Source organism: Dendropsophus ebraccatus, chromosome 5, assembly GCF_027789765.1.
Source record: "Dendropsophus ebraccatus isolate aDenEbr1 chromosome 5, aDenEbr1.pat, whole genome shotgun sequence".
NCBI classification, from domain to species: Eukaryota; Metazoa; Chordata; class Amphibia; order Anura; family Hylidae; genus Dendropsophus; species Dendropsophus ebraccatus.
Genome location: NC_091458.1, coordinates 23,383,650 through 23,398,890, shown reverse-complemented (window position 1 = coordinate 23,398,890; position 15,241 = coordinate 23,383,650). Strand labels below are relative to the sequence as shown.

Sequence of the window (15,241 nt, the reverse complement as noted above, 5' to 3'; positions counted from 1 at the left end):
GCAAATCCCCCTAGAAAACTTCTCCTGCGCTTGAAAGTTCCTAACATGGATAAAAGAGCAGCATGTTAATTGGCTTAAAGCATGGCGAATAGGCTTAAAGGGAGACAGGACAGGCTTAAAGGGTTTACCCAGGATTGCAAAAACATGTCCACTCTTGTCCTCAGTTTGGGTGTGAGTTTTGCAGCTCGGTTCCATTAAAGTGAAGAAAGGGGTGGTGCTGTTAATGCAGGAAAGTAGCTGTGTTCCTTTTTACCTTGGATAACCCCTTTAAACACATATATCCCATAAGGTGCCCAATAAGCTCTTGTTACATATAGCGCTATACAGCCCCCAGCACTGATTCTATATATATCAGCTCTTTCCTAGCCCCTGAAAATTTCCGGTGCCGCATGCTAATTACCTTTATCTGGTCCTCGGGGCGGTCCTCTATAGCCAAGTATTATAAAAGTCCATTCTCGGCACTCACCATTTTCATGCTTCAAAAAAAAAAAATTATTATAGAAAATTCATCAGAAGATACAACGGCAACCGGACATTTCGGCGTCAAGCCTTCCGCAACTGTCTCGATGCCGAAACGTACTGTTGCCGTTCTTCTGATGAATTTTCTACAACAAAAATTTTTTTTTGAAGCATGAAAATGGTGAGTGCCGAGAATGGACTCTTATAATGCTATAGGAATTTTTTCCTACTACGAGCACCACCCTTGACACAAACGTGCCGCCTATAGAAACTTTTGTTACTCTATAGCCAAGTAGTCAAGGCTGGCAGAGTTTTAGGCCTCTCTTAGGGCCCTATTCCACGGGACGATTATCGTTCGCATAATCGTTAACGATAAACGATCCAAACGACCGCTATTGCGTAAGACCTGAAATCGTTCACCCATTTACATGGAACGATAATCGTTACTTATGATGGTTCTTGCGGTTGTCTTGTTGTCGCTATTGCGTTCGTCACTACTGCGAAAGACCGAACAACGTCTTGTTCAATGCGAACGATTTGCGAACGAGCAACGATAAAAATAGGTGCAGGTCTTATTAAACAATCAACAACTTCTCGTTCATTCGTTAATTGTTAACGATTATCGCTTAGATTCGAACGACTTAACGATAATCTGAACAATAATTGTCCTGTGGAATAGGGCCCTTAGCGTGATTACAATTGCAGAGCTAGAATCATCATGGAGGGGGGCATCCTGTAATCTTGTATGGACACCAACAGAGCATGGATTGGACGCTGGCGTTGTCCGGCTTAGCGATGGTTTCAATGTCCATACAAGATCACAAGACGCTCCACACATGTGATGCTGCAAGCTCTGCAACAGTAATCACGCCCAGAGAGGCCAAAAACCCAGCCGTGACTACTTGGCTGAAGAGGATCACCCTGATGGCCACATAAAGGTAAGTAGCATGCAGTGCCGGAAATTTTAAAAGTTCATTTTCTGGAGCTTGGAGGAGAGCTGGTAATGTTAAGTTATATGGCAAAATCAGTGCCAGGGGCTTTATAGCAATGTAAGTAACACTGCAGGGCCGTTTTGGGAGTCATTGGTTCCCTTTAGGTATATATATATATATGAACTAGCAGCTAAATAGCAGGTTAATATGATCAAATAAAATACTTTTATACATTTTGCAGAAGAACAGATATAAATCAGAGCGTTGGCCTACGTACAATAACTGGTTGAATATAGAAGCATATGGTGTAACTCCGATCCCACCAGCAATACAAAGGCTGACCTCATAGTTCAGGGCTTCTTCTGATGGGCTTCCAAAGGGTCCATCGATATAAATGCTAAAGATACAAAAGGTAAAAAAAAGTTAATGACCAATGACTTCTATGAACAGGTCAAATCGTCATGTTGATCAGAAGTATTGCAATGTTAACATCAGTGAAGTAGAAAATTGTGATCCATGTGATGAGAAGAGGATCAGAGGCATGTAAATCTATCCATCAGGGTGGTGGATCCTCGGTAAATCACATAGTGGTGCCAGCCAGAATAAAATGTGGGGCAGAAAGTATGAAAGAGTGTGTGAGGAAGCGAGGAGGAAGAAGGGGGGAGGGGGGGGGGGGGGGGGGGGAAACTGGGAAGCTAGTCATTGGAGTATGAAAAAAGAAGAAAGCAGAATTTATGACAAAGAGGAAGAAGCAAAGCTTAGGAAAAAAGAAATGAGAAAAAGAACAATAAAGAGGAAGAACAACAAAAGGAAACAAGGAGAAAAGAAATATGAAAAAGCAAAAAGAGAGACAGCCATGAGAATACAGATAAAACTGTAAATGTTTTTGTTTGTCATCCTTCATTTTCATTCCTTTTCCCTTGTCCATTTTTTCCTCCTTAATCTTTTCCTTTCCTTTTCCTCTTTTGACTTTCTCCCAATTTTCTTTTATCCTTCTTTCAATGCTCTTCATTTCCTTATATCTTTTTTCCCTTTCTCGTTCCTCCACTTTTTTCCATCCTTTGTTTCCTCTTCCTCCTTTCTCCTCTTCCTTTTCAATTTCCTTCTCCTCATCCCTTACATTTTTTTTTTTCATTTTATTTCTTACAACTTCTATTTCCTCGTCTTTTTTCTTTTTCTTTCCTCCTTCACTTTCCAGTGTATTTCCTCCCCTTCTCATTTCGTTTCTTTTTTCTTCCTTCTCTTTCTTCCTCATTCTACTTCCCTTTCTTTCACCACTTATTCATTTCTCTTTCTTTTTTCTTCTTTCTTTATATTTTTCCCTTTTTCCCCTCATTTTATTATCATCCTTTTCTTTCCTCCTCATTTTTCCTTGTATACATATCTTTCCTCCACTTTTTATTTCCTATACCTTTTCCATTCATCCCGCCCCCCCTTTTCTTTCCTTCCCCTCATTCTCTCCCCCTTATGTCCTTCTCTTATTTCCTTTCCTCTACATTTTCCCCATCATTTTTTCTCACCTTTTTCTTTTTTTTCCTCCTCCTTATACCTCTATTCTTCTTTCTACTTCCCTCCATTTTCTTTTGCTTCTCTTTAATTCTCCCTTTCTTTCCTCCCCCTTATACCTCTGTTCTTCTCTTTTCTCCATTTTCTCCATTCTGCCTCTCTTTTCTCCTCCTCCTCTTTCCTTCCTCTTTTCTTATCTTCTTCCATTTTGTTTACACAATTCCCTTCTCTTTTTTCCCTTTCTTCCTTTTCCTCCCATTTTATTTCCCCCTCTCCCCTCCCTCTCTTTTCTATCATTTTCCTTTCCTCCTCTCCCCCAAGATGTTTCTTCCTTTTCTTTTTCCTCCTCCTCCTCTTTCCTCTCATTTTCCCTCCTCCTTTCAGCTAATTACCAATGAGATATATACAGTGACCCGGTGACTGACATCACAGTGCAGCATGGGATCCCGGTGACCCGCTTTCCTTGTGCAGCGACCCACAACAGAAAAGTTAAACAGTCTCCTAAGTGGATAATATATTACCTTGTGATTGTCCCACAAATCCATCAAAGTAAAGAACCCCCCATAGGAGAGTGTATGCAATGCACATGATAGTGAGTGACAGGAGATTATCCACTAACAGGTTTTACCAATTAACCCCCATTTTCTATTCTATTATAATTCTGAGATTTTTTTTTTGTTTTATCCAATAATCTAGTTTTTTTTTCAATCAGAAGCAGCATGTCAGCGTTAATGAAAGGACAAATAAGAATATAAATGGATTGCTTAGCTCTTATCTAGGAAGTTAATGAATGGCATATTGGTATTCATGCCTTTGGGAACAAAAACATTCCGTGTAAACTCAAAGCTCCTTGTGTAAGCAGCAGACAGCTGGGCCATTTGTGTTTGCTTGCATACAGCAAATAGTTAGAATGGGGAAGGAATTTGCATGCAGAATATTAGACAGCACTTGTGTAAGGCATCCAGATCCAGAGAAAAGGTTTATAACATTCTGGAAAACAGGCGTTAATTATAAATATACACCGGAATGAGGTTTCTTTTTGCATTTTTTTTTTTACACAGGGGAGTAATATAACATTTAGATACAATATTACATAGGCATGGATAGTAGAGGCTCCCCATCACTCAATGTGTAAGTCCAGACATTGTAAATTGTAAATGATGAATGAACAGATAGTGCTGCCTCCTTTTCTATCCCTATAAAATATATAGGCAGAGATAGCACTGCCTCCTTGTCTATTCTTATAAATGATGTCGGCACAGAGAGTACTGCCTCCTTTTCTATCCCTATAAATTATATAGGCACAGAGAGTACTGCCTCCTTTTCTATCCCTATAAATTATATAGGCACAGATAGCACTGCCTCCTTGTCTATTCTTATAAATGATGTTGGCACAGATAGTACTGCCTCCTTGTTTATTCCTATAAATTATGATGGCACAGATAGTACTGCCTCCTTGTTTATTCCTATTAATGATGTCGGCAAAGATAGTACTGCCTCTACGTCTATTCATATAAATGATTTAGGCAAATCAGTACTACCTCCTTGTTTTTTCCTATAAACGATGTTGTCACAAATAGTTCTGCCTCCTTTTTATATAAATTATGTAGGCACAGATAGTGCTGCCTCCTTTTGATATAAATGATGTAGGCACAGATAGTCTTTTCATTTAAATGATTTGAGCACAAATAGCTGCCTCCTTTTCCATCTCTATAAATAATGTAGACACAGACAGTACTGCCTCCTTGTCCATCCCTATAAATGATGTTGGCACAGATAATTCTGCCTCCTTGTCTTTCCCTATAAATTATGTTGGCACAGTCAGTGCTGCATCCTTTTCTATCTCTATAAATGATGTTGGCACATATATTACTGCCTCTTTGTCCATCCCTATAAATGATAGAGGCACAGACAGTACTGCCTTCTCCATTACAGTTGCAAATAATATAGGGAAAGATAGTACTGCTTCTTTTTCTATCCCTATAAATGATCTAGACACAGACAGTAATGCCTAGATCTATAAATGATGTTGGCACAGATAGTGCTGCATCCTTTTCTATCCCTATAAATGATGTAGGCACAGACAGTACTGTCGTCTCCATTACAGTTGTGAATGATGTAGGCGCAACCACCTTCTTTTCTCTATTTGTAAATTATTTTAACATAAGACAGTAAGATAGCTATCCAGGCTCTTCCTATAAATGGTGTAGCCACAGACAGTGTTGTCTTTATAAACACACATAGTACTGCATCCCTGTCTATCTATATGAATAATGTAGGCATAAAACAATATTGCCTTTCCTTTTTTAGTTGAAAATGATGTATGTGCCACTATTGATGCCTTCTTTTCTGTACTTGAAAATGAATTTTACATAGTACTGTCTCCTTGTTTCTCAGTAAATGATGTGGGCACAGACAGTGCTGTCGCCTCTTCTCCCCTTGTAAATGGTGTAAGTACAAACAGTACTAGTCCACTATGTCTCCCTGTAAATAATAGAAGCTCAGGCATTAATGGTATCTTGTTTGTTCCTGTAAATGGGGTAGGCACAGACAGTGCTGCTTTCTACTCTCTCCTTGTAAATGGTGTAGGCAGAGATAGTACTATGTCCCTGTATCTCTCTGTTATGTAGACACAAATGGGAATACAGTTCTTACAATTTATCTATGTACAGATATATACTCTTATCCTCCTGTCAAGGATGTAGATGCAGATAGTACTACCTCCCTTTAAAAAACTGGATTTCTGCAGTCTTGCTAACATTTTTTCTCCAATTTTACTAGGTGTAAAATTTAATATAAAGCTGCAATTAATCTTATTTAAAAACTTTCCCTATTGTTTGTATACAGCTCCTCTGCAGATCTATGTGTCTCCATGGTTACAGACTACAATTAAAACCATATGTAGTCTGGTCCTGCAGTCATACGTTGTTCCGCTCCATCTGCCCTTCTTCTTGCGGTACAAGCAGTAGAAGGTGGAATAGATCAAGTGGAGTGGCACATAGTTGCAGGATCAGAGTAAAGGCCCTATTCCACGGAACGATTATCGGCCAATAATCGTCCCGTGGAATAGAAGGCAACGATCAGCCAACATCGTTCATGTCGGCTGATCGTTGCAGTCGTTTGTTTTTCAACATGTTGAAAAACAAGCGACTGATATAGCAGCGATCTGCTGCTGTCACACGGTGGTATAGGAGTGGCGGCAGCAGACCACCAATATACTCTATGGGCTGCCCAGAAGATCTAGCGATCACCCGGGCAGCCCCCCCCCCCCCTCCCTCCCTGTCAGCCCGTGGAATATGGCCTTAAGCACAGTTTATTTGTATTGTGTATCGCATAGATCTGCAGAGAAGCTGTATTCACAAAACAAAACAATAGGAACATATATTGAAACCAACGTGCTACCACAACCACGTTGATTTTTATTTTAAATGTTCCTATGGAAACTGCAAAAAAAAAAGACCAATAGACCTGCCTGGTAAAATGAGGCTACTGCTGGTAGATTCCGTATGAATATAAATATGAATTTAAAAAAACAAATGAAAAAAATATTAACTGGAAATCATTCCTTGAGATTTCATTTAAGAAAAGGAAAACATATGCGAGAAGTAAGAAATAAGTAAAGAACAACAATTAATATGTGCAAAGTAAACAGGTTGTGGGCTGCGTGAAGCGATGACAGCTTACATGACAACTAGCAATTCCGTCTGTGCCTCCCAGACGATGACAAGAAATGAATAGGGGAAGACTTTCTCAGGGAACCACAATCTTACCTTGAAGAAGAACACACTAACGCGCTTTAAGTTTATGAATTATCATGGTGTAAGCCTTACTTGTGGAACAAAGTATTAACCTCACACCCCATAGAAAGGATCCAAAAGAAGCAAAACTAGTGTTATCGTTGATGTTAACCCGTCTTATTATCTGACCATGTCCTTCTATCTGACGTCTGTCCTCAACTTCTCCCCTATACCAGAGTGAAAGACCTACTGTATGCCTGTCCTGACCTTGTGCTTTTCTACTGTCACACAAGAAATGTATCTGCCTTGAACTGTTAGGCCATGTTCAGACCTTGTAACAGACCGTCCGTTCCATGAGCCGGACAGGTCACGGAATGGTCGCTCTCAGAAAAGATCATCCCGGAGGATCTTTTGCACCGCTGAGTTATGATGCGGGCGCATCTGTGCACGCCCGCATTAGAACTCCCCACTACACACAATGGAGCGAGCGGTCGGAGCCGCTCGCTTTATTGTGTGAACTGACAGAGTTTTCTGCGGCTGCTATTCATTGAATAGAGGCTGCAGAAAACTGACATGTCAGTTTCTCGCGGCGCCGATAGGCATCCCGGCTGGAGTGTATACTATGTGTATACACTCCGGCCAGGATCCCTTCAGCCTTCAGCACTACGTAAACTCGGTAGAAATCATGGCCGTTGTTACAACGGCCGTGATTACTACGGAACTTACATAGTGTGAACATAGCCTTATACGGTGATGCAGGAACTCCACTTTGCCTTGACCACGGCTTCTACAGCTACTATTTTTGTCTGCTTCTTCAGTACCACAGTGTAATGTCCTCTATCCATTGCTAACAGTGACTACTTTTGGGGGGTAGTAAAATGAGGGTCCTCTCTGGGAAAGTTCCCATACCACTGGGGGTTGAGGGTGAACAACTTATAATCTCTTCGACTCCCCTTCCTGGCATAGCCTGATGCCAAACCTGCAGCAATTAAATGGCTCTGTGGTGTCCCACAGTTAAGTGCTTTAGGCACCGGTCAGAACGTTATTTCTTCAGTGGTAATGAAGGTGAATTCTTCGGTTTTACCACAAGATGTCACTTTTATGTTCAAGGTTCTGTTGTATGTTGCACGGCTGTAGTCAAGGGTTACCGTTTTTGTACCACATGGTCTGTGCCAGCCAATGAGAGATGCTGTTCTTTTTCTGCCTATCCCTGCACTCTATACATACACAACACAACCCCTAGGGTGTAATCAGTCAGTCGAGTCTAGTCTAGTGGTGGTAGTGGACACGTATGGAGAACACAGAGACTTTCTTTCCTAAAACTACACTTATAGCCAAGATGCAGTGCTAAATACTAAAAGGAGGACAAGTCAGAGAACAACTCAACCCACGCCGTGAACCTCTCTATAAAGTGCAGGGTGGTTTTCTAGGACAGAGGAACTGACCCGGATAGAGAAAGGCAGCCGTATCCAAGGCCTACGTACTCTATCTTGCAGTGCAGATGACACCAGGACACACTCTGATATTCTGCTCATCTCAAGTGACCAGGACTGGGGCTTGTGTCACCCATGAAGGACAGGTAACCCAACACTGCAGGGCAGAAGGTGGTTTTAGTGACAAAGGTCGAAACACGGGCACAAGTATTCTTCTTTCAAGTAAGGGGAATGGAGCGTCTTAGTTATGAGGAGAGATTAAAAGAATTACATTTGTTTAGTCTGGAGAAGAGACGTTTAAGGGGAGATATGATTAACTTATTTAAATATATAAATGGCCCCTACAAGAGATATGGGGAAAAGATGTTCCAGGTAAAACCCCCTCAAAGGACAAGAGGGCACTGCCTCCGCCTGGAGAAAAAAAGGTTCAATCTCCGGAGGCGACAAGCCTTCTTTACCATGAGAACTGTGAATCTGTGGAACAGTCTACCACAGGATCTGGTCACAGCAAAAACAGTAGAGGGCTTCAAAACCGGCCTAGACAAGTTCTTAGAGCAAAATAATATAAATGCTTATGTATAGAACCTATCACCCCTCCCCCTTCCCTGTATCCATCCCCTCCTTGGTTGAACTTGATGGACATGTGTCTTTTTTCAACCGTATTAACTATGTAATTAACTATGTAAGTATTTCTTCTTCATGTATTTCTCCTCACAAGTTCCGGCAGAGCACACTACCAAATTGGGTTAGGGTTCTCCCGACAAACTCCTCTCTACTCTTCTGAACTCCCTACTCTACTCAACCAAACCAGCACTATTGTTCTACCTCAGCACTTCAGCATCTCTCAGCACAGATTCAGTGAAAGCAAGTCTGTATCAGCCGCCTATTATATTATCATACAAGAGACTTCTCAGTAAAGATAAGTTTAATTATTCAACCGGGACTTGCACCAGCACCCATTTACACAGGCTACACCATCCTTGAGTCATTTTCCCCTTTCTGTGGGTGATGGTACCAACAGTCTGGGTGGCTCATCTCTCCACTCCGGACCACCATGATAAGAGCCCAAGGGACCCATCACAACCCGACAGGTCACTGACCATTAGGGGTCAATACAGCCAGCCACCTAAACTAAAAGCAGGTACAACACCATACATAGTTAGCACTGTCGTTGCAACTATACCACCATTGGCTGAGCTGTATTCCAACCACCAACATAACATCATCCCGGTGGTTGGGCACCACACAAACTGGTGCACCACACCACAGGTCCACATCTCCAATGATGATGACTTCTGTCTACTGCTTCAGTACTGCAATGTAATGTCTTCTATCCATTGTTAACAGTGGGGGGAGTGATCTAGGGATCCTTTTAGGAAAACGTCCCCAATCCTTGTGGGGGTTTAAGGTAAAGGACCCAAAATCTTATAGGGAGGCTTAGCCCATCACTGGTTGCGCTGGTCTGTAAGTTCAGAGATTTGGAGCTGTGGGACCAGGAAGCATGCATAGTGCAGGAGAAGATCAAGAGCAAGGACAGGTAATGTATTAACTGTTTGGGCTAACAATGTCTGCACAACCCTTGCTAAACAAATATCGGCCACCCCCTGGTTTAGCCTGATGCCGAGCCTGGAGCATCTCCAGTGGCCCCTGACTCAACATCACCATACAGTGACCTAATAAAACCTCTGTAAATACAGTAAAATAATAAAAGTGCTATACAATGTGTCCATAGTACTGCTTGATAGATTTCTTTATGGCACCCCTTCCAGCAGGGTTAGCTGATATACCTTGTGTGGCCACCAGTTGCGGACCCCCTAGGGCAAGCCCGGAGGCGGATGTAGCTATAATTTATCTAATGTGCGGGATGGGGTTTATAGAGGAGGATAAGCCTTGGTATGTAGATATGTGTCTTATTAACATTCTCCTCGTGGAGTCCTCTACATGGTATAAATGGCTGCAGAAAGTCATCAGTATGGGAGGAATTTCCTCGGTGTTAATCCTTCAGTCTCAGGGCGGCCTGCACCATGGAGACACTTTTTTTTTTTTTCCTTTTAATTATTAGACTTGTCTTCAATTGACCTCCAGGTGACCAACAAATGATGACTGCAGAGCGCACAACCTCTCTGCTACGTCCTGACTTTGCTTTAGTCTTCCAGAACCATTAGTCATCAACCACATCAATATTCATTGCTGTTATCTTCACATTTTATGCATATTTATATATTATTTTTTTTTCTAATTTTTCACTGGCGGCTTTCCAAATGTGAAGTGACTTGTACATTTCAACCAGCAGAAATTGCTGCTATTTTCTCATCTTCCAGGGGATATAAGTGGCACTTAACTAAAAAAAAAAAAAAAAATCAAATGTCTTACACAGCCCATGTGACCTTAGATTACCTCACCCTTTGGAAAATTGGCTATAAAGGAGATTAAAGGAGTACTCCAGAGAAACTTTTTTTTTTCTTCAAATCAACTGGTTTCAGAAGGAGATTTGTAATTTACTTCTATTAAGAGATCTTCAGTCTTCAAGTACTTATCAGCTGCTGTATGTCCTGCAGGAAGTGGTGTATTCATTCTAGTCTGACACAGTGCCCTCTTCTGCCATCTCTCTGTGACAGGAACTGTCCAGAGCAGTAGTATATCCCCATAGAAAACCATTCCTACTCTCCAGACTGGAAAAAATACACCACTTCCTGCAGGACATACGGCAACCAATAAGTACTGGAAGATTGGAATTTTTTTTTATAGAAGTAAATTAAAAATCTCTGGCATTTTCTGGCACAAGTATAGTTGAAAGATTTTTATTTTTGCTGGAGTACCCCTTTAAGTAACTTGTGTTTACCCTGTATATATAGCTATATAGCTGGCCATACACCATAGTCAATGACTGTGGATCATACACAGAAACATTTGGCGTGTTTGAGCAGTCCTGTGTTCTCTATGTAGAGAAGCTGAAGGCTTGTCTATCCAAGAACAAAGATTTTATAAACAAAGATTTTATACTCACTGAACTAGTATATGGGAACTTTTACACTCTTTAAGGCCCTATTCCACGGAACGATTATCGGCAACGATCAGCCGACATCGTTCATGTCAGCTGATCATTGCGTCGCTTGCTTGTTTTTCAAACATGTTGAAAAACAAGCGACTAATATAGCAGCGATCTGCTGCTGTCGCTCCCTGGAACAGGAGCGGCAGCAGCAGACTGCCATTATCCTTTATGAGCGGCCCAGACAATCTAGCGATCACCCGGGCAGTCCCCGTGGCCCCTCCTGCTCGCTGCCGACATGCGGAATAGCTGCGGCAGCGAGTAGGGAACAGGCACAGAAATACAAAATCATAGATATCCATCTGTCTGAACTATGTCTATCCCTAGGGTTCCCAGCCTCTCCTAAGCTGCACTTCGTGCTTTCAGTCTAACATACAGGAAGTGTATACTTAGCAGATAACTGGGCAAAACATATTAAATGAGGTCCCCATACACTTTATACTAAAGTTGAGGCAGGTTAAACTGACAGTATTAGATGTACAGGGGCCTTCTGACTCCACCAACAGATGGTATACCCAGAAGGGTAATCCTAGGATCATCTTAGAGGGGCAAGATACTGCAATCACCTTACCAATAACACATATATTCAGCTGCTCCACTCATGTTAGGCTCCCTTCTTTCTCAGGCCCTTTCTTTGTGAACCCATGTCAGCCTCCAGCCTAGTTTTTTCCATGTTCAGAAAGGGGACCTCTCCATGCGGCCTCAGCCACAGACTGATTGACTTCCTGTATGCAACCCCTTTTATAGCCTTCCTTTTCTATGGTAATACAGAGCCATCCAGTGGCATCAGATATCAAGACAGATGTAAACTCACTGGAGAGAGGAGCACAACTCCAGCATGCTCGGGTCAGATTGTTGGTCATGTGAATATCGGTGGCTAAAGAAGTTGGATGCAGCATGTCGCACGATCGAACGCGAGCAGGCCGGCAGACAGCCGCCACCATGAATCAAACAGGGAGTGCGGCAGGTGGAGCAGGCAGGAACAGACCTTGAGGGTGGAGAAGCAGCAGGAGAAGGGGAAGGACTGGGATAAAGTCACAAACAGTGAGAGTGGGAACGGACACCAGGTGGCACCCAGCAACGTGACCTACACCAGTGCTAAACTGGCTGTATCTACAAAAACATTACTATTGACGATGGTCATGAGAACCTATCTAGGTATCTATCTGATGTCCATCATGTGTGTGTGGTATTATATGTTCTGTATTTTTTAGCTTTTTCTGCTATGTGCAAGCGATTGGGCAATGAATTCTAGAAAAAAAAAAACCAAAAAAAAACAGACTGAGTGAAATGTTTAAAACAGTTGCAGCTGTATTTAATTAAAGCCCAATCTCCCCGGTAATAATACATTTCCAACATGGGCTTGTTCTCATGACATGAACACAGCTGACATCGAATGGAGGGCTTTTATTTATTTTTTATCTCCTGTCGCCCCTTTTAGATGCAGCTGCAGTCAGTTTTGGAATTAAGAGAAGGAACCTCATCAATGACTAAGTGTCTGAATATCAAATACTTCCTCTTGTCTCTGCTTTTTCCTCCTAACCCCCTCAGGCTTGAAGTCTACAGTTAAGGCGGCTATTAAGAAGTTGCTTTTATCAAATTCCGCTTGGAATTAAATGAGGAAAGCAAAAGTTTTGATGATCTTGTTTACGCGGTAGAATGGGTGCTCTTGCATCGATCAAAGAAGAGTCCTTAAAGGGGAACTATCAGTAGGTTAGACAAATCTAACCTGCTCATATGTCCCTATTGCACAGAAGACGCAGAGGAGGAAGGTATGTCTCTTGCATTCCTCCTTGGTGCAGTTAGTCTTTTGCTCCATGGTCTGGTGAGACCGTTAGAGGCATTGGGGCACCCGTTAGGAGCACTGCCCTCCCCTATAGCGGCGATCTGCCCCCAGCCGGCCCTCCCCTTTCTAATGATAATGAATGGAGCGGGCCACCAGGGTGGGACAGATCAGTGATACCGGAGCAGGAAGTGCTCCTAATGGGTGCCCTAGTACTCATAATGGTCTCACTGGAACATGGAGCACACGACTAACTGCACCGGAATGGGCTGCCGAGGAGGAAGGTAAGAGACACACCTTCCTCCTCGTCTCCTGTGCAGTTGGGACATATCAGCAGGTTAGATTTGTCTAACCTGCTGAACGTTCCCCTTTAAAAGGGTTTTTCCACTTTAGACAGTCCTCTGAATATTTATACTACCATATACAGTACCATCCAATACTGAACCAAAAATAAAAAAAATAGGTACAACAATCCCCCTCTCATCTATATGTTCACCTAAAGCGGATTTTCAGGGACCAGTTGTTCCCCACTACTGCCATTCCAACGGCTCACAGCTTTATCCCACTTCCAATGACAGGTAGGAAATGCAAGCTTAGCCACTGTTTTTAGACTGCGGCTGATGATTGTCTACATAGGCATCATCATTGGAATCAGGAAGAAGAGAGCACCAGGGACTGGGAGCCATTGGGGCAGCAGTGGTGGGAACTTAGGGCCCTGGACAATCCCTTGAAGGCTAGTTTTAGATGTAGTTGCAAGACTTAACCCATTATGATTCTACTGAACCAAATTTAGATCACCATTGAATTCCTAGATGCTGAGATGTTGCTTAGATAAGACACACGCACGTAGGTATTAGCTGTGTAATACAGAACATAATTTGGCCAAAAGGTGTGTGAACACATTGGGTCACGAATGGATATAGATTCATGGATGGTTCTATCAGCAGGTGGAGTCTAAGGCCGGGTTCACACTGAGCAAAATTAGCGGATTCCGCGGCGGAATTGCGCCTCCCATAGAATCCCATTATGAGAGGCAGGCTAACGGCATTCCGCGGCGGACAATTCCGCCGCGGAATTCCACTAGTTTTGCTCAGTGTAACCCGGCCTAATGGATTGGGCACTTTTCATCCTTTTCCCCTGAAAGGAGATATGTACTTTCCCACAGGGTTGCTTCCTCTTGAGTGCTCTCAATGGCACATAGATATAATAGTCACCAAGTCACAGTAACAAGACCGCAGGCAGGAACTGTAGTCAGATGCTGCATGGGCCAAGGAAGCCTGATGTCAAGATCAAGTGCAAAACAAGAGTCCGTGGGGTCTCAAAACACAGGATAGCCAGATATCTCTAGCCGGCTGCCACGGGGCTCCTCCATGATGGGGAGAGCACCACATGATCCTGAAAGATAGCCCCTTAAGTCCCACTCGGTTGCGAGTATTAGAACATAAATAGGGAAACAACAGAGTGGCCCCTTTTTGTCAACCTGTAACTCAAGGTGCGAGTATTGCAATCATGACAAGGGCTTGCCAAGGCAGGCTTTCATCCACCGACAGCCGTTTCGGGGTATTTGCCCCTCGTCAGTGTGGAGTAGGATTCTGGCTAGTTGGGGCAATGACAAATCAACCAACAAAACACAGTTATCACTGAACTCAAGGAGATCAGTGAAAAAATTCCAGTGAAGTACTCAATCAAGAGTCTCCAGTAATGCCCCCAATTTAAATATGCAAAACAAGAGCCCGTGGAGCCTCGGTTGTGAGTCTCAAAACACGGGATAGCCAGATATCTCTAGCCTGTTGCCACGGGGTGCCTCCATGATGGGGAAAGATGGCCGCCTAAGGCCCACTCGGTTGCGAGTATTGGAACATAAAGAGGGAAACAACAGGGTGGCCCCTTTTTGTCAATGTCTAACTCAAGGTGCGAGTATTGCGATCATGACAAGGGCTTGCCAAGGCAGGCTTCCATCCACAGACAGGAATTATTCACTCATCTCCTTGAGTTCAGTGATTACTGTGTTTCGATGTCAGGACGGGCAGCAGAAAAGACATGGTCAAGGCCGATGTCAGGACAGGCAGCAGAAAAGACATGGTCAAGGCCGATGTCAGGACAGGCAGCAGAAAAGACATGGTCAAGGCCGATGTCAGGACAGGCAGCAGTAAAGACATGGTTAAGAATGCAAGACAGGAGTTAAAAAAAAAGAATGCAAGACAGGTCACTACCACATATAGACTCATAAATCTAATGTTCTTATTGCTTAGTCATCAAAGACTAAGGAAGAGAAGGTTCCTAAGAAGCCTGGAGAACTTGGATATTTGCTTACGTTACACAGGCATATTTATAATTCTAGA

General features: G+C 42.8%; 1 protein-coding gene across 2 annotated transcripts in view; it reads right to left on the bottom strand.

Moving 5' to 3' along the window:
- NOX4 (NADPH oxidase 4) overlaps positions 1 to 15,241 on the bottom strand; it is a 132,133-nt gene that overhangs the window by 10,676 nt on the left and 106,216 nt on the right. For both annotated transcript variants that reach the window (XM_069971994.1, XM_069971996.1), the window contains one exon: positions 1,669 to 1,788. In XM_069971994.1, coding sequence (XP_069828095.1) covers positions 1,669 to 1,788 — 120 coding nt within the window. The remainder of the gene's footprint in view (positions 1 to 1,668; positions 1,789 to 15,241) is intronic.